The following is a 19,637-nucleotide window of genomic DNA, read 5'->3' on the forward strand; positions in this document are numbered from 1 at the left end:
ATGTTTAGCTACATTCCACTAGTGATTTTTATGTATTTATTTATTTTCTGTCAAAACACACATCCTAAAGTTTCCGCAAACCTGACTTGAGTCATGATGTATTCAAAGACCATAAATAGGTGTGCGGCATTTAGGGTGGTCCAGTTTCTTAGCTGTCACGTGTATTTTGCATGTGTCCGTGACAGACCATAATTTTGAGGCAGGTTTTAGGCATTTGCATTGTTAATATGAAGAAATCAAGCTGAGGTGAGGCATCTCGCCCCATCTGAGATCTCTGGCTGCACTCAGGTGGGTAAATCGTGACGACAACAAGCACCTCCCCCTGGAAACTACGAGGACACCTTTCTTCCTCCGCGTAACCGATCATACCTGAGTCGTCAGGCGCAGCGGTTGCCAGGTGTGAGGAGGTTGTCTTTGACAATGTAATGTCTGAGGAAGGCTCGTTTTTCCTGTGTGGCTGTAAACACCACTTAAAGGAGGATCATTCACAATGCTGCAGGTCTCCCGAGGTGGTAAGTGAGCTCTACAACCTGTATTTGGGACAGAGAGGCTGCTCTTTTATTTTTGTGCTTTCATGCAGCAGGAATACATCTCAAAGTATATTTTGAGAAAGGTGTCATGTGTACTCAATTGGCACAATATGTACTCTTAGTAGGACAATGTAATGTAATACCCTGTAAAGATATGCATTAGATCAGCTTATTATCCTAAGTAAGTTATGTCAGAGTGCATAGGCATATTGTAAGCATTCTGCCACACTGAATTTTAGTGAGAATATTTTTTATGATTGCCATCTAAACAGAAAACTCTTAACAGAAGGACCTTATACAGAGATTATGGGCATTCATTTCTTTTCCAAGTAGCACTTCAAACCTGAAATTTTCAGTTCATATGTAATAGGTTTGCTATTATCACAAGCCTAAGCTTAATTGCAGGGATGTCTTTAATAGAACAACATGGAAACACTATTGCCTTAGTGATTGTATTTCAGCATGAATTCTGCCAATAATCCTGATATATTCTCAGATTTTGTACAGATTCAGATAATGTGACGTTCCAGTTAAACTCTTATGTTAAACTGGAATTTTCCTCAGCTTCCGCCACTTCTTTATTCAAAGAAGGATGAGTAGTATTAGATTAGACTATTTTCTTCCACAGTAGATTCCGTAAATCTGAATATTTATAACGTTAGCTTTACTTTTTAGCATAGCACATAGTCCTGTTTGTCTTCTTGAGAAATAAGGAAATAACCCTCATCCAGGTCCCGCCTCGTTCAAGTGAGCGATCCTGTTAAAACTTGTCTTAGCAGGTGTCGTAGCATGAAACTTAGCCTGTTGTCACTGTGTTTGCTATGCAGAAGAGGAGCAGAAATTATGAAAAAGGCTAACATCTAAATTACATACGGCTGGTCAGGCTTCCCCATACCTCCGCCAGTGACTAAAGGCATGAGGCATTCCAAAGTTATTCCCTGCCAAAAAGTGCCTGTTGAGTGTTCCCTCTGAGCCTACCCAGTTACAGTGAGCGCAGAAACCTGCGGAAGAACGACAGGGCTTTGAAGCAAATAAGCACACTGACAGGAGTGTCTGCGTTTCTGTGGTCTTTATCGGTTTAGAGATCTGAGTGAAGATGAGCTCTCAGAAATAAGGAAGTTCATGAAAATAGTCTGCAGTCAGACACAAATTAAGTTTACAGCAGTGAGTGTTTAGGACTGAATTTAAAACAACACATATCTCGGCCTTATTCGCAGTTAGTTTTAAATGGAGAAGCCTATGTAATTCCTCACCATCAGTGCGCCTGTTAACTTAGAACAGTCACAGTCTTTAGTAGCTTTCTTGTCTGATGACAGTAAATAAAGTTGATGTAGTCAGTCAGATCCAAAATGAATTCTTGCATTTTCAAAAAAACTTCATGTTTCAGCAGCATCTGATGTTTATAAGCGGCCAGTATATGTCAGCTGAAGCTGTACAAACAGTAACTGGTGTTGTCTGCTGTTTTCCCTCCATATCGGCTTGTTTTAGGTGAAAACAAGACATGCAGCCAAGCCACGAGATTATACAAGTTCATTGATCACATGTTGGTGATGTCACTTCGCTGTATGAGAGTGTGACAGTTTGTGCCAGAATGAGGAGCGGGCTGATGACGCTCTTGCTGCTGTCTGCAGCTCTACGGTGCAACGGTAAGTTAAAACACATAAATGTATAATCTTTTGATAATAATGTGTTGTCTAAAGGGTTAGTCCCCTCAAAGGATGCATTCAGTGGTAGTTTGAGCAATTTTCCAGTGCACAAGGCGTTGAAAAATGGCAATTTATGAAAACAAAATTCACATTGTAGAAAAAAACAAAATCACTATCTGATATGCTCTGATCATATGAGAGAAAAGTAGAGGTGGTTAACAGTTAGGCAACACTGAGTTCAAACTAAGATTGAATTTATCCTCCAAGGAGACTAAATTTGATTTCACATCTTTGCAGACAGCATATCTTTCGTCAGTGCATTGAAAAAATACGTAAATCATATGTTTTCATTTGATACTGAGCCATTTACTCCTCTGCTATTTGGCACAATATTCAGTGATATTCAATCTATTTCCTTTTGTATAACTCAAAAGCAAACATCCAACTGAGCACAGCTACAGGCAGAAAATAAAAGTATGATTAGATTTGAGGCTACATTTGACTGGATGAGCTGACAATGTTTCAGTCTGAACATAGCCTGGTGCTTTATGAATGCGGCTTCATAAAAGGTGAATAAGAAGAGACTCGAATAGAGTCCTCTATATCTACAGTATGTAAGCACATGTGACAGGTGTTTCTATTTCTGGCTATTTTGTTAGGATTACTCTCATTAGTCTCATTTCCTTTGCCTCAAGGAGAAAAATGGAACTGTATTATTACACAGTATCATATGTTGCTGTAGATGGCTGCAGACTGTGGCCAAGTAAGAGTTAGCACACCCTCAGCTGTGGCTTTCAGGTGAAAGTATATACAGTTGAAGACTGAGACATTTCAGCTGAAACTGTGGCCGTATGGCTTCATGGCTAACTTTTGTATTGGTGGCACCAGTGCACCTTATGTCTTTGGCCCCAGTTTTTTTTTTTTTACCTTTAGTGCCACAATGATACATTTTAAGGGTTATTATTTTGTCATACGCCATACTTTGTGGTAGTTATGTAAATGACTGTAAACAGGAATAGAGGTGCAGGTAAATGTTTAATTTTTTTCAATCACACCATTTTACATGAGGACGATTTGCAACTTAGTTTGATGAATGCGATCTCATTGTTTTGCAAGCAACATTGATATTTTATTATCATCTCTGAATCCTCACCGCTTCAGTTTGCTGATGAGTGACGCTGAAGGGAGGGAGGGGTCAGACTTTGTAGGTCAGACTATTGTCAAGCCAGATGACATGTTTCTTTGAGAAACTGTGCATTTCCAACATCTCAGATTTTAATACTGAAGCACAAACTACAAAAACACGGTCATGTTTTGCCTGTCCTTTGAATGGAAACTGGGATAACTTGTCTTTTCCAAATGCTTATATAACTTGGCCTTTTCTATTCGCTGAGATTCGCTCAGAGTCTCTGCTGAGTCTTTATTTTGCTGTCTTACCCGGGACATTGGAGGTTACGCTGTAAGGTCCTGGCTGAGGCTTTGAGATCTAGGACGTGTGGAACAGACAGCACTGCATTTGGTTTGACCAAAATGGTTGAACTCTGGAGCCCTGAATTTTGATATAATTCTGACTGTTACAGTTAGTTAGTAGTGGCTGTACCTTCATACATGCAGCAGATATGTGTGAGTGGGGATTTTTGCTATGCTTGTTGAAATAGTACTAGCACTGGACATAGCCATATCAACATGAACTGAACAACAGCAGCCAAAGTCAGAACAACCAGCAGGTACTTACTGTCAGAGGTCAGTCACTAGCACTAAATGTGTCATGAGAAGTACCTGCATAGTCTTTCCCTTAACTAGCCTTGTGTCATAATGGGGCTGGACCAACATACCAACTGCTCACGTGGAAACGAAGGAATACAAAGCCTACTTTTTTATATTACATAACTATATTGCGATTAGAGGAATCCTCTAAAGACATAGCACAAAAGTGGTCTTTATATTTCTTGCTCTGACCTTCATTGGAGCCTGCAGTCTGCTAAAATTTTCGCTCCATTTTCTCTAGTATTTCTGAAAAACTGCTCATAGAAAATAGCAGCTGCAGCTCAGAGCTATTTTTTACTATTATTAGTTGCCACTATTTAAATGAATCCCCAGGTGGACACAGAAATGTCTGTGACTCATATTGTGGGAATAAACCAACTCGTTTGTGAGTTCTTTAAATCGCTAAAGAATTCTTTGCTCTGGTGTTAAACTGTGAATTTGTTGCTGATGATTTTTTTTGTCTATTTTGTTGCCAGGTACATCTCCACCAGGGAAACCAGTTCTGGTTGGCTGTAGGTCACCAGATAAGGAGACATTTACCTGCTGGTGGAAACCAGGCTCTGATGGAGGGCTGCCAACTGTACACCATCTATACTACGAGAAAGACCAGTCAGTCCATTCCCTATGCTTTGGTTTTTATTCAATATTAATTTTCAAAACTTTTTGGAGGAACTTTGCTCTAATTTAACAGGTCACAGCAGAGACAGAGTGAGGGGAAAAAAGAGCGACACACAACAAATGTCCTCAGTTGGACTCTTTTGGGCTTTTAATCACTGTCTGTTGTGTTTGCCTTAGCTACAAAGCCAACAGATGGCCCATTGAGTTTTAGATAAGTTTATCACCCACAACGAGAGCTAATGAGAGTAAAACTTGTTTTTTGTTGCTTTATACCAGCAAGTGGAAAACTACCAGGTCTTTTGTTCTGGCCTTTGTGCTAAGTGAAGTGAGCACAAATCTGCTGTTGTGCATGTCCACCTACACAGTTCAAACACTTGGGTCATCTTCACCTGCTCTGCCCTGAGGGCAAAATGTGAATATTTGCAGTTTGTGACTGTTCAAGGAGGAATTATCCGATTGATGATCCCCAAAGGCAGGAAAATACCAACAACGGTGATGCCGTGACTTCACTTGTTCACCTTAACTCAAACCCAAATATTTGCTGTTCAGAAAACATCTCAAACAGTCAAAATCTTTCTATGTCTGCAGACATATATTTACTGCCCACAGCCCGGTTTTGTTTTACAATTGTTTTTATATACTTTATAAATGTCTGATAGCTATATGGAACAAGCAGTTTGCACCCTTATCTTTGTCAGTACAAATCTTGTTTTGGCTGTTTACAGGTCAAACAGAATCTTTGAGTGTCCGGACTACCACTCTGCGGGAAGGAACTCCTGTTTCTTTGACAAGACCCACACTACCATCTGGGAAGAATATCATCTGACAGTGATGGCCTCCAATGCACTCGGGAATACATCCTCAGATCCCATAAAGATCGATGTGATGAAAATTTGTAAGTTGTGATTGCCAAAGTATTTAGATGAGATGCATGAATTAAACTGCACAAAATGAGAGGGAAGGCATAAGAAAATGAAATGAAGGTAACTATACAGTACTATGGTAAAATCTTGATCTACTTCTCATTTATTTTTATACTGCCAGGAAAACAGGAAGGAGGTGCAGCAATTTATTGACAAATATCCACTAACTTTAGGGGTTTTATCTGGTTTATGATTAATAGAATATGACTCTTGTGACTTTGGTGCTTTACTTTGTTAACTATACAATGTCTATAAAAGCACTGACCTGCATTTGGTTGCATAGACTGGATTGGATTGGATTTGCTGGCTGTTATTTACTGTGACTCTAAATTAGAGGGAAACACTTGAAATGATTTAGGTCTGCTGGATGTTCGTCTCGTCCCAAGTGGAAATCAACACAGCAAAGAACTATCTGTATCGATGGAGCTAATGATTGGCTCAGTTTTATTGGCTGCACTGCCATCTTGAGCTCAGTGAAGAATGGAAAAGTACAGAGTGACAAGCACAAAGCACAGCTGAAAACCTGAACAGAATGAGGCAGAACTGGTTTGAGCTCAGTGTAAAACATGTGCACCGTTGCAGATCAAATTTCACATCTTTTGTTTGGTTATACAAGCAGTTCTACTCACTCCATTGCTTTGTTTTTTTTCCTGAGGCAAACAAAACTAATACTAACTACTCCAAACATTTTCGATATAAAACTATACTTTGCTTTCAGTGCAAATGAGCAAATGTTAGGATGTAGATGAGCTAACCTAAGAGAGAGAATAAGGTGAACAGAATACAGTCAGATTGCTACTGTGGGCCCTTTGTATTTAGCACTTACAAAGCGCTATAGTTTGCTAATTCAGCCTCACATGGTGTTGCTTTAGATCGTATTCTTGTTCTGTCTGTTCTCACCAGTGAAGCCTGACGCTCCTGAAAATGTCACATTGTGGATGAAGGAGAGCGACCGCAGTCCGTATCTCCATATCAGCTGGCAACGTCCCCACAACACAAAGATCGGGTCCGGCTGGGTCACCATCAAATATCAGCTGAGAGTCAAACAAGAAAACAGTGAAGACTGGGAGGTGAGCATTACGTTAAAAAATGGATTCTAAAAAAAAAAACCTCACCAAATGTTCATTTGCACATCAACAGTATCTTTCAAAGCATGGTCGATAATATTTACAGCTTTAATCTGATTCTTTTCAGCTACTGTAACAAAAAGATTTCTCCTCTGATGACTGCTGCACTTTTTATTCATTGTGCGGCAACAATTTGTGTGTAGAGATATAATCAAAATTGCTAAAATATCAACTAAAAATACATTTTGTTTATGACAATGTGGTGCCACACTGATGTTACTTCCCAGCTTGTGTTTTAATAATATAAGATAGAGACTGATAGAGGTGGCAGGAGAGGCTATAAGCGAGCATGCTCAGGGGTTTTTACAATGTTTAATGTTTAATAAAGTTAGCAATGGAATTTGAAAGCGAACATATATTAGTCAAGAGCTTTTAATGCTCCTCTAATGTCTTAGAATCTTAGAATACAGCAGTGGACTGTGAGAAAATAATGGACAGATGCTCCGACTCTGTCCCACTTGATATGTAACTGAAGGACAGTTGAAAAATACTGCAGCAAAGCAACAATGTCATTTCTCTCTGTGTGTCTTTTCTTTGCACCTTCTGCTCACATTGCAAGTATGAGGAACTGAGACATAAGGAGAGGAAACTGAAAGGGCAATGGCAACGCAGAGGAAAAATTCAGCAGTATAACTGTTAAATCTCAATGATACATATTTTTTCTAGAAGTAGTAATAATTAGTTGGTCCATTAAACATAAATTACTTTCTGAGTGATTTTCTCAGGGCTTCTTAGAAACAGGGCCATCATTTATGGAGAAATCTGGCTCTGGATTCAACTAAAGCATCTCAGAAGGTGTCATTTAAACTTTATAGAACAAGGGATGCACTGATTCAGCTTGTTTGGTGATTAGCTGATTTTACAGCATGCTTCTTATTTTTTATCCAGTATCACAATTCAGGTACAGAGACCTCTTTCAACCGGTACAACATTGAACCTGGTGCAGTACATATGGTTCAAGTGCGCTGCACAATCGACCACAGCTCCTGGAGCGAGTGGAGCAACACCACCTTTGTGAAAATCCCCAACTGTAAGTGTCAGAGTCTCTTCGCTCACACTCAGGCTTTATAGAAAGTTGGCAACTGTTGATGAAAATGCCTCTTTTTAATCTAGATGTTGAAAATGAAAAACCTTCTTGGATACTGGGCTCCACCTTGTCTTTAATTCCATTGTTGACAACTCTGTGTGTCTTGGTCATGAAAAGGAAATCGTAAGTATCTGATAAAGACAGTAAGTATACATCTCTTCAACTCTTTGTAAGTGGGTTAAATACAGATCTGACACAGTTGTTCCTGTTGTTACCCAGTGTGAAGCAATGGCTTCTGCCCCCTGTTCCTGGTCCGAAGATAAGAGGAGTTGATGTTCAACTTCTCAAGGTAGCACTACATGTTTATTGTTTCTCCAGAGCATGTTAAAAATATCTCTTTGGCTCTTTTAAGAATGTACCAATTTGACCCTTCCAGAATGGGCGATCTGAGGAGGTTGTTAATGCTCTGAATGGCCTCCAGAACTTTCCTCCCACTGCGGTGTGGATGAACCAGGACGAGGACTATCTCATTGTGTCTGACAGTAGCGAATGGCTGTTATCACAACCCTACTCATCTGAAAAGAGGAAGAAAAGCCTGATTATTCCTGCTGGTTTCCAATTAGATTCTGCAATCCAATGTAAAGAGTCAACTCCAAGTGACTGTCAAAAAGCTGAGGACAGCAAGGATAAAATGGATCACTTGGACACCTTATTGAACTCAAAGCCCCTCGGGCTGACTACAGAGAAGCAACAGTGTCCGAGTGTAAACTTTGTAAATAAAGAGGCAGCAGTCCAGCACACAGCAGCTTCTGAGAACACCATCCAACCCCTGGCAAACACTGGCTATGTGGATATCCAGAGACATGAGAAGATGCTAGAGGACTACAGCAGAGTGTCAGAGGTGAGCGGTGAGAATATCCTCATCCTCGAGAAAGAGAACGTCCCTTTAGGCTCTGACATTCCGAGTTGGGAGGAGAACATGCCACAGGACTACAGCAGGGTCAAAGAGGTGAACAGTGACAACATGGTTTTCCTGCAGAAACACAATGAATCAGATGATTCTTTGTCTAAGGAAAAGAATAACCACAGCTCAGAGTGGAGCGCTCAGAAACCAAAAAAGCCTCATGTGACTGAATGCAGCAAAGGAATGTGCACGGAGCTCATTGGTAACGGATACGTAGATTCTGTTCCTAAGTTTTCTGTGAAGTGATGACATCAGAATTCTCTCATGAGGAACTGCTGAGTTATATGAAACAGCTGACAATAGTTAGTTTTTTTTTTGCTTTTATAATTAGATGGATTGTAATGCCATTTAACACATACATTCATGGGTGCCAGAGGATGTACCACTGATGCCACAGAGTTAAATCTCTAATTTAGCTATTGGTTGGTTGTTTGGTTTTCACAAATATGGTGAAAGTGGAACACCATGTTCCTGATGGTTTTGCACAATTTTTTTGTCCAGAGATTCGTGGTTCCCAGGTGTAATATCTGCACTTTTTTAACATGCACTAAAGGGATTGTTGTGAAACTGGGACATACATGGACATTCAAGATGTCTACGGGGTTAATAGTAACGGCTTTGGTGGGAGACCAACATCAGGTCAAAAGTAACCTCCTGCAATACTAATTGCACCTCTCCACCTCAGCACTGCCCTGTGTGTAGTTCTAATTAGTAAATGTTTCAGTGCTCCTTGGCATAGTGTAGATGTTGAACTCGATGTTTTGTACACCAGCTACACAGCAGCTGTAGCACCATCCAGATCAAAGCATGGAAGTTCGATACAGCCTGGCAGAACTGTTCGTAAATTGAGTCGTAAATCTCATTCGAACACAGTTCTTCTGGATGACATTACTTACAGGTATGTCAGTCATTTCACTGAAAAAAAAGAAAGAAATCTTTGTCCTTTAAACAGTTGTTGGTAATAACGTTATTAAATAACGGCTTTGCATTGTGTTATTTTATGCCCCAGGCTGTGGAAAATCCAGGTCTGTCTAATTTATCTGAGACGTGTGCACAAGACAGCAACTGCACTGCTGTTTTCTTTAATTTAATTTTCAGTCATGACACACAGCAGCAGAGTGCAAACTTTGCCAATGTGGTGGCACTCATTACTCAATACTCTAATTTAAACATCGAGCAACTTTGTACCTTCTAGTTGATGATGCGTTTATTCCATCCAAATCACGAATAAAAACTTGCTGCTCATACAAACATTTGTAGTTGATCAATGGACTATTTGTTTTATATTGCAGGGCACCATAAAAGAATGTTCATTTTACAAATGCAAGTTTAATTTTTGAAGCTATCATTACTTTTCTTTTTTTTTTTTAAATGTGAAATTCTGTATATTCAAGGAAATGGCTGATAAATGATATCCTCCTTTTCCAAAAAAACAAAACAAAAAAAAAACAGAACAGATTTATATGCAAGTTATCCAAACCTTGAAACTGAATTCTTCTGTTTTAAAATAAAGTTTTCAATAGCCTCATTTAGCCTCAAAAACATGTGACACATTGTTGTGGGCAAAGGCCCCTGCCCAGAAATCCTGTTTTTTTTAATTGTTTTTTTTTTTAAGAGTCCAGAAACAGGTCACAATGATATCAAATGAAGAGGAGATGCAGCACAGTGGTACGGTTATTAAGCCCAGTTCAAAGTATCTGTAAATTATTACCATTTTGGTCAATAATTTAGAGTATCCCTAATTCAGAATGAAGCATTTTACATACAATACATATACTGCTATGAATCCAACTGTAAAAGGAATTTAAGAGAAATCGTAAACCCATTAATTTTTATTTAAGATAAGCAGCTGCATAAGAAACAAAAATGATTCAATCCAGATGAAATGCTGCATTTAGCATGTTTGTGTTCTTCTATTCTTTATTCATTGTTTTCCCTTGTACTAGATTTTTATTTAAAAAATACCCCTGCAAGATTTTTCCCCTCAAGAAAATCAAGAAACACTGAACATGGAAGTTGTTGACACGTTTATCAAGATCAAAAACGTGTTGGTTCTCTGTCACATCCACTGGCAGACATTTAAAATGACAAAAATAAGAAGCTACTCAGCCCCCTCCCACTGGGACATTGGAGTGCCCTTTGTGAACATTCAAGATCCACTCACTTTAAATAATATAGCATTTCTCCTCTTTATTTAAACACTTTGATTTCTTGCCTGAGACAAATGAATAAAATCTCTCCTGATCTTAATTTTCTGTAAAACAAAAAATAATAATTATAAGAGCTCAATTAAAAATATATCTAAGCAGTACAAGAACTTACCTACTCTGTGTCAAATACACACTTAATGCACTTCTAAATTCAGACGGTTTTATGGTGCTGCAACAACACACCTTTTACATTCGTGTTACATTTCAACATTAATGCTTTCTAAACATTGAAGTGGAAAAGAAAAACCACGTCCGCTGCGTTTCCTGTAGCAACATGTCCACGTCTCCCATTAAAACATCGAGTCGCACACACATACAGTAAATGATCAACTTTATCGTGTAAGAACCTGATTTGAAGCGAACAACCAATAACAATCTTTATGCTGCAATTAAGATTCTGAATTTTCTCTTCAAATAAATCACACATTGTTTCCCTAAACTTAAGTTCTCTTCCTTTTAAACTTTTATAAGCCATAGACACACACCTTCTCTTCTTTGCAGATTTCATCCTTTATTGCTTCTTCTCACATGATTGTCCCCTGGCGCTTCAAACTACTGTAAACTGTCCTATATTTTACACTTTCTCTTTACTACGTAGACCAAAAGAGGCCGCATCAGCTGGTAAACGTTTCTTAAGAGTATTTTCAGGTTCTTTATTCTTATTTCCAGGTAAACATTATGTAAAACTGCTGTCAGGTCAGACAAAAAAAGCCAAACAGGGATTTACTTTCTTATTTGAAGAGATGGAGGCTTATGTAAAGGGCTTCCTTTAGTGTACCGGAAAAAAAACACGTTGAAAAGATGAAAGAGAATGTGTAAACAACGTTTGTGTGGAAAGTATATGAACGTTCACACACACAGAAAGAATGTGTGTAACTTTAATCAGAAGTACCGATTTTAATCTCATGCTACATAGCAGTCCTGAGCAGCCTGTCATGTAACTCAGTCTGTGACACAACAAGAAAAACAGATAATTAGAGTGTGCTGTGTTCAGATTCTCAAAATAAGAGTCAAAATGAGTGCATTTCTTAAAAGTACAAAAAAAAAAAGTTTCTCTATCTTTATTTCCTCTATACTAACAAAAACAACAACTTGCGATTTTAAAAAAAATAAGATGAATCACCAGCATTGACTTAAGTCACATTGTCACGCATGTGTGGGACGTTTGAGTTTCTCAACTCATTTCTGAACTTCCGCGCTTTATACGTTTACAAAGCACGACGCTTCCTTACTTCACCTGATCAAAACCATATCTCAGTCTATCCTGCCGTTGCATAACATCTCTCCAGTCACACCTCATTTATTATCATCTCTCCACTGTTAAATAATGGCAAAAACTAAAAAGAAATGCCTCAAAAATCTCTTACATAAATTATGAAATTTAAAAAAAAAGAAGCAACAACTAGCTCAAAAATCCCATGTTAAACTCCTTAATTGGCTGTTTACTACAACAAGCTTCACATCTTCACATCCTGCAGGCTGAGTCACAGACAACATGATGAAAATTCCTATTCGCTTGATTTCCTCAGCTAAATTATTCAAGCCAGTAGCAAGGATAAGAATTTAATAACTCACAGCAACTATAAGGAAAGTGGTTAATTATCCAAATCCCGAGTGGTTATGGTCCCCAGTTTGCAATCATTCAATTTCTTCCTGTTTTTTTGTTTTTTTTTTAGGCACAGAAGGCTTTTCCATCATCAACTGTTCTCCTCCTCAGTGTTTTCTGTACATTCACTGTCCAAGTGCATGGAGTTCAACTGCTCCGCAAAGTTCAGAAATGCGTGGTTGCATTGGTTCTCCAACATCTTCTTCCAGATTTTCACTGAGAGGTAAACAGAGATGTGATTATTTTAGGGGACATTACTTCAAAGCTTCTCTTCTCTAAAGTAAAACACTTGAATTGGCAACACCAAAAAAGCATTTTGCCTTTAATGACCAATCGACAGAAAGAACTGGTGTCCCCACCAGGGTGAACGTGTACACAGAGAAGTAACTTACTATACTCCGGTTCCTCTGAGGCGTTGGGACCAGGATTAGGTTCCTCAGCCAGGCTGTTCTTCTCCAGTTCCTCTGCATTTGGTTCCAGCTCTGTATCTGGCTGGCCACTCTGCTCCAGGCTTGACACCATCACCTCGTAGGCTCTCCTGGCCTCAGATGACAACTCGATCATTTTGTGATAGTAGTCCTGTGGGCACAGAGGGTTTAAGATGGTTTTAAAACTGTAACTGTAGATATCTGCAATGATCCTCTACAATAACACACTGGGTCTGATCTTATTCTGTGCGAGTTCGGTGAACTTAACCCTGACCTGTGCACCGTCGTAGTTGAAGATGCCCACCAGGCTGACGGGCACAGCCTTGTTGACACAGCGTCCCAAAACCTTTCTTGAAAGTGCAAACACGAACGGTACGCTCTGTTCACGGCACGTGTCGATGATAGTCTGGAGGGCCTCATCCAGACCACCTGCAGAGGGGATATTTTCCATCAGCACGCAGCTTTAACCATTCTGAGTTTTAGTTTGTACTTTAACATTTATCACGCAGGGTATTCCGCTATAATGTTTTCCCTCCATCTAGGTAATTTCAAACAAACAGCTACTTTCACATCAAAACCTGACTATACTAAAATGCTCCAGGGCAGACAGTTATAAGAATGCCGTCTGCATGCCTTTTAAGGACCGAAGGAACAGTTTAACAAAGGTTTTGACAGTCACTATAGACAGAATTCTTTATTAAATGTTAAATATAATTTTAAATCCAATCTGTCTTAAGCGGTACAATGACTACCACAGTCTTATGCAAGTGCTCGGTCTAATGTTCAGAGGATCCCAGTTTCAGGCCTGTTTTAAGTTGCACTCCTCTCAGAGTGTCACAGCCTCCCGCCGGAACAAGTTTACCTTCCATTTTCCTAGTTACCAGGGGTAACAATTTCTGCCCCGATGATTGGTTGGCTGAAAATCAACACACGCAAAAAAAAAGAAAAGCCATTTACCTCAGGGCGGGTGCCCCCACCCGCATCGCAACAAAATGAAAACTGAAAACAAACGAGCACAAACTGGACATAAGTGCTACTGCAACTCTGGGCTTTGAAGAGAATAAGAGCAAGAACACTTTTGATGGTTGATAGTTCAGTTGGTAATTTGTACATCAGTTTAAACAAAGGACTGAAACTGTCTTTCAGCGTGTCATGGGGGGCCTGTTTCATGACAACACAGCCACAGAGACCAGGAAGGAGGAAGGCTCGCAGGGTTAGCAGCTAGTTTAATTTGCAGTCAGTCACGCAGCCAACATTTTTGTTCAAACTTTATAAACACCTGCTAGATTTTCAGCAGACCAATCAGTGACTAAAAGAAAACAAACCATTTCAGTCTTTAAATTAACAAGCCATCAGTATCTTAGCTTTGGTTTTGTGCCCTAAGCTCAATAATCGACCAATAGATGAGCAGCTGAGCCCATTACAGACCTTTGAAAGACCGCCCCCTAATTTGCATAACGAGGCAGAAAGGCATATGGAAATGGAAAAATGGAAACAAGGAAATGTAAAAATGGAAACAAGGAAATGTAAAAATGGAAACAAGGAAATGTAAAAATGGAAACAAGGAAATGTAAAAAGAAAACATGGAAATAAATGGGCTTGGGAAATAGACAGGGTGAGAAAATGCACTGGGGAACCAACAGAGAAATAAATACATCTATTAAAAGAGTTATTTATTCTATTTCTTCATAGAATGACTTCCCAGATACTGCATACCGGTCCAACAGTACCTTTGGACTGGATGCGTTCACAGTTTGGCGAGATGATGACGCATTTGACCTTCTTGAGCTTGAGGTGCTTCAGGACTTCTCGAAGGCCCATCACGAGCCGCCTCTTCATGCGGGCTTTCATGGGGTCCTTCTGGTACAGACGGTCCTGGAAACGAACCAGCTCCTTCAGCAGGGTCGTCACACACTCATCCACGTCCTTCCTCAACATCTGGTTGCAGTAGCTGAGACACACACACACATATGAGAAGAAGTTACGTCTGTGAGAGAGCTTGTTTTTCATTTCTCACTCATGGAAATGTGTTGTGTCATGACTGGGTGAGCGGGGAAGCGGGCAGATTTACTCTCTGAACTTCCGGCTGTGTATTTTGGGTGCATTGGCTGGGGGGGTGACGGCTTGCTGTTCGGTCTCATCTTTGTCAGCCTCTTCATCCCCCTCTCCTATGAGTGGACTATTGAGCTCCAGCTCATCATTAAATTCCTCATTTGGAATCTCCTTCTCATCTGAATTTCAGTTGGACAAATACATGATTAAAATCAGTCGAATTTGACATTAGGTTACTCATACTGTTATACATGTTGGCACAGACCTGCAGCATCTGCATCACACTGCTCCTGTGCAGCACAATGAGAGAGTAGGGACTCGTTTTCAGGGAGTAATCCTCTCTCATCTAACAAACGTTTCTGTTTCCTCTCTTCTCTTTCTTTCAAAATGACCTGAAGAACCAACAGAAATTAAGCTCTAAAGACAAGGCAGCACTTTTGTAATGAATTGTTCACCAAATCTAGTGTATGCATCTTTATTCAAGAGCGAGTAAAGCCACTTGCTTTCTTAAGAGGAGTTGGTTTCTTGGCCTTGGGCACCTCTCTTTGCTTGCCTTTCTTGACCAAAGGGCTGGTTGAGTCCAGCGGATTGTGCGCAATCTTATCCTGCTGCCAGTGCAGCTTCTTCTGGGCCAACGGTTGCTTTGGGACAACAGGAAGTCCTCCCCCAACTGCAGAGAAGAAAACAAAGAGGATATCTTGACCAGGTTTCTATGTCCTGTACTTTAAAAAATGTGTGTCAAGCTCAGTGAGGACAGAGACCAAGATGCTGACTAAAACCAACCTGACAGAATGACCGGCTTGGCATCCTGCTTGGCTTTCTGAGACTGTTGCTTCTTTTCCAGAGTAGCCAACATGTTTCCGATGTCCAGCTGGACGGGAGCCTTGCTCTTTTTCCCAGAGACTTTCTCAGCTTTCTAGAAATCAGGTGATCAAGAGACAAAATCACATATTCGAGAAAAAAAACAGACTAATTTAGTGCCATTTTGCATAAGAATGATGTAAAGACTCCATTTCAACAGGCAATAAATACAAACCTGTCCTTTTTTAGTCGTTTCTGTGTGCTGAGTTTTCCCAGCAGGTGACTTTTCCTTGTTCGGGTCAGCAGACTGATGCTGACCTCCTTCTCTTTGGTTTCCCTTAAAAAGAAAAAACATGATTACCTTGTCACGTAAAGCTCAATGCTGGCGTAATTTTTGACTCGCTGCATATATGACACATAAACGGTGAGATTTACCTTACTGCATAGCTTTGTATTGCTGCTGGTTATTAGCTTATCGGTCCCAGCAACAGCCAAGCCAGGAAATTCCTCTTCATCCTTTAAGAATTTTTTTTTTAAAAAAGACTAAAAACATTTTTCCTATAGAAATAAAAATGGAGGGGGGATTTTTTATATATTTTTTTTTTAATATACCTCAAATTTTGGAGGCTCTTGAGGAACTTGTAGATCCTCTGGCTCAGCTTCTGCACCTTCAACACCATTTTTCTTCTTCTTCTTTTTCTTCCGTTTTTTCTTTCCAGGGGCTCCTTCTTCCATCTGCGCAGCCATGTCCTCCATCTGATCAGATATAATACAGCCCGAAAATAAATGTATATCTAAAAGAAAAACCTTTAGGACAACGCCTTCCCTCATCATAACTAAATATCATTTGAATAATAATAATAAAAATGAGTAAACTGGACTGGAATCCATGTTGATGAGATTTGGGGTTTGAAAAGTTCCCCCATAGATACAAAAAGATTCAAAATGACTTTGCCTGCAGTGTTAGAAAGAAAGTTCACTGACAGGCAATGTTATATTTGAAAATATGGACAATTACTGTTCTTACAGCCTGTAAAATCTTAAATTGATGACTGGACCATATTACGGCAGAAGTCAAATCAGAGGTAAGGACATGACAAGATCTGAGATCATCCCGACGAAGGAAATACTTGGTAAAAGTGGACCTTTAAAAAGAGCTACATTCACTTAACTTAATTCACATTTTTGTTTGGGCTAGTAATCTACACAAAACTCTAATCATACCTGTTTGGCATCGTTACAGTTTGTCCTGTCTGTAGGGAATGTTTTTTTGGGAGGCTGAGAAGCGATATTGGCCCACGACGTCACCACTGGCTGAGCTATTCACAAAAAAACAAAAGATGATCGATGAGTGAAGAAAAATTTAAAAATCTTTGACACTGTCGTCATCCAAAGACCGATCACAAGAAGTTTGAGCCCACCTGCTGGGAAAACAGAGGTGTCTGGCTTCGCATCATGGGCATCTTGTGGGGAATCATGCCGTCGGGGGGATCTCCTCCTGCCGGCCTGTTCGATTAAATGAAAAATAAGTGAAGGCATATCTATCATTATTTATATAAATAATGGACCAAATTTCACAAAGGTCCCGAAAAAATTAGAACTTTTCTTTTTAGACCACATAATTATTATGATAGTAAAAGATATTTATTTTTTATTCATTCTTTATCATCTGTCCCTTGTACTGGGTCTTTCATAACTGCAGAACAGTGTGTGATATTTTACCCGAAAGGAAGATGCCAGAATTGGTGATTGGGGGCTTGTGGACAGAGGACTTGGACCCCAGCAATCTTTCTGAACTACAGGAACAGTTGCTTTGCTCAGCGAAACTCCAGCCAACTCGGGAAAATCAGCCATCTTCACTTCGAACGTAGCCAAGTTGGACTCCACTGGCATTGACGTCCTCGCAGAGTTCGGCGCTGACCTGGCACCTCTAAAACCTGAGGTCAATTTGTGACAGACAAAAGCAAACTTAATTACTTTAAGTGTGTTATAAAAATTGATTTTAGATACAAACTTCAGGCAAAAACTTTGATCCACTAGTTCAGAGGTCATTCATGAGAACGATAACATTTCCTGAGGTATCATAACTACCTTTTTTCGGTGCCTCCACTGAGTTCTTACCCATGATTTTGCCCCGAGAGTCATTGTTGCTTTTGGATGTCTGCAATTATGGCTAAAAGTCAGTGCAATTCGCCCAGTGAACGGAGTTCATTTACATTATTGTTTGCCGTTACTTTACTGAAACCAACCTTTGGTGGCGGATCCCGTATGCACCTGTCTCTCTGTGGGAAATCGGCACTGGTCTCTCTCACAGGGCGGCTGCTTCTGTAGCCATGGCTCCTTGACACATCTCCACCTTTTCCTGCTGGTGTCAGGCTCACATCTGACCAGTTCCTTACAAATTTTCAGGCATTTGTAAACAATTGTAGATGAATAACCAGGTCAGTAGTCAAGGGGCTGACAACTTTGGCCAAAGGAAAATTGCGATTGCTTTTATATTCATACCTTCTTAAAATCTGGTCGGATAAATGAGGATTTGGCAACACCAGAGGAGGATTTGAGGCTGTGTGCGGACCAGAAGCCCCTCTTTTCGGTGTCCTCTGATGTTTATGGTCAAACTCCGGGACAGCAGATGTGAGTTTGCTCTCCTAGGGAAAGTATTATTCACAGAGTGCTTGTATTTGACCTTTGGCAATCATATAGTGGACGGAAATTAAAGTAAAATCGCGTAAACTCGAACTGAGCTTCAAGCTTAACACTTTCTTTACACTTTATTCCGCTTACTTAAACAAAATCGAGTCCCAGTTCTCAGGCTGAGAAATAGCTAACCTGTCACCATATTAACCTTTGGGTTGCCAGTTCAAATGGTGACTCTACAAATATCTGTGTAACTTACAGCTTAGTTTGTTCGTGAAAACGAAGCCAAAACTTAACCTATTACCGTCTTCTAGGCATGTCTGCAACAGTTCAACTTTGCTTAGCTAGTGCTTAGCACATGCATTACCGTGAGCTAGCTTGCTAGCTAGCCTTAAAAGGAGCCTCTACGTGACTTCTTGTCCACTACCTTATCCATCTTCAGTTTTTTTCTTAGATGCGGTCACATCTTCGGTCGTTCGCTTGAACTTCCAGGTGTTGTCAAACTCCTCATTACCACGGTGCGACATGCATCTACGCCAACACTGCGTCGGTGGCTAGGTTAAGCAACCTGTTTGATAGCGTAGCATGGAGGAGCTAGTTGATTTAAACGGCTGTTGTTTACGTTGTGTGCGAAGAACGGGCCAACTGCGACCCCTACTGGTAGGACAGTTTAACGGAAACGACAACGCTGTCAAGCTTAAACTGAAAAACTGAAAAGATAAAAAGATAATAATAAACATGGCCGGATCTGCAACTGTAACTCATATTCAGTAAGATCAAATTTGCATGTTAAAAGCAATAAATAAACCCCTGCATAATGTCTTGATACCTTCTATCTGATAAATTAACTTTGTATTCCCATATAGAGTAACACTAAATCCATCCATTCACTTTCTATATACATTTTCTTGTATATAAGGGCCCTCATGGTAGTATTTGTCCAGTGACAATTGTCCTTAAATAATTACAATAAGGACCTAAAGATCATTTTTACTTTAGGATAAATTTATTTTAGGGGAAAAAAAGTACTATAGAATCAAAACCTACTTATCATGTAGGTTTAAACCTTTTTGAGTTTTAGTGTATTAGCTGTTATTAGCGTTATTGATGTTATATAATCATTTACTGTAGATGTAGAAGTTTTGTATATTGCTGTGATATGACCTATATTAAAAACATTATTTTACCATTCAAACACAAGCTTACATCTTTAGGGAAAAAAAGAAAGTAGTAACACATTGTGCAGACAAATTCCTATGGGAATATACCATAGACAGAATACTGAATAGTATACAATGAAA

At 39.7% G+C, this 19,637-nt stretch overlaps 2 protein-coding genes across 2 annotated transcripts; one reads left to right on the plus strand and one right to left on the minus strand.

Moving 5' to 3' along the window:
* Window positions 1-352: 352 nt before the first annotated feature.
* On the plus strand, window positions 353-9,127 carry prlrb (prolactin receptor b). The gene is made up of 9 exons (XM_072387504.1): window positions 353-512; window positions 2,019-2,176; window positions 4,420-4,552; window positions 5,287-5,456; window positions 6,388-6,554; window positions 7,500-7,641; window positions 7,725-7,821; window positions 7,918-7,987; window positions 8,075-9,127. The coding sequence occupies exons 2-9, from the start codon at window positions 2,122-2,124 to the stop codon at window positions 8,846-8,848; spliced, it is 1,608 nt and encodes a 535-aa protein (XP_072243605.1). The 5' UTR covers window positions 353-512; window positions 2,019-2,121; the 3' UTR covers window positions 8,849-9,127.
* Window positions 9,128-10,500: 1,373 nt separating this feature from the next.
* secisbp2 (SECIS binding protein 2) lies at window positions 10,501-18,953 on the minus strand. Its single transcript, XM_072387503.1, has 18 exons — window positions 18,764-18,953; window positions 18,205-18,347; window positions 17,949-18,093; window positions 17,791-17,860; window positions 17,422-17,636; window positions 17,121-17,205; window positions 16,924-17,018; window positions 16,312-16,455; window positions 16,135-16,215; window positions 15,935-16,036; window positions 15,682-15,814; window positions 15,402-15,568; window positions 15,164-15,290; window positions 14,918-15,077; window positions 14,577-14,797; window positions 13,121-13,275; window positions 12,811-12,997; window positions 10,501-12,634 (listed from the first exon to the last, which is right to left on the minus strand). The coding sequence occupies exons 1-18, from the start codon at window positions 18,770-18,772 to the stop codon at window positions 12,510-12,512; spliced, it is 2,364 nt and encodes a 787-aa protein (XP_072243604.1). The 5' UTR covers window positions 18,773-18,953; the 3' UTR covers window positions 10,501-12,509.
* Window positions 18,954-19,637: the final 684 nt, after the last annotated feature.

This window comes from Leuresthes tenuis, unplaced genomic scaffold (genome assembly GCF_036924035.1).
Source record: "Leuresthes tenuis unplaced genomic scaffold, fLeuTen1.0.hap1 SCAF_6, whole genome shotgun sequence".
In the NCBI taxonomy this organism is placed as follows: Eukaryota; Metazoa; Chordata; class Actinopteri; order Atheriniformes; family Atherinopsidae; genus Leuresthes; species Leuresthes tenuis.

Excerpts from the sequence above, each read along its gene's own strand:
- prlrb (XM_072387504.1), top strand. The coding sequence starts at position 2,122 with ATGAGGAGCGGGCTGATGACGCTCTTGCTGCTGTCTGCAGCTCTACGG. Across the intron at positions 4,553-5,286 it reads CTATACTACGAGAAAGACCA|GTCAAACAGAATCTTTGAGT; the intron begins GTCAGTCCATTC and ends GGCTGTTTACAG. Across the intron at positions 7,642-7,724 it reads CTTTGTGAAAATCCCCAACT|ATGTTGAAAATGAAAAACCT; the intron begins GTAAGTGTCAGA and ends TTTTTAATCTAG.
- secisbp2 (XM_072387503.1), bottom strand. Across the intron at positions 18,094-18,204 it reads TCCGACCAGATTTTAAGAAG|GAACTGGTCAGATGTGAGCC; the intron begins GTATGAATATAA and ends AAAATTTGTAAG. Across the intron at positions 16,216-16,311 it reads AAGAGCCTCCAAAATTTGAG|GATGAAGAGGAATTTCCTGG; the intron begins GTATATTAAAAA and ends AAATTCTTAAAG.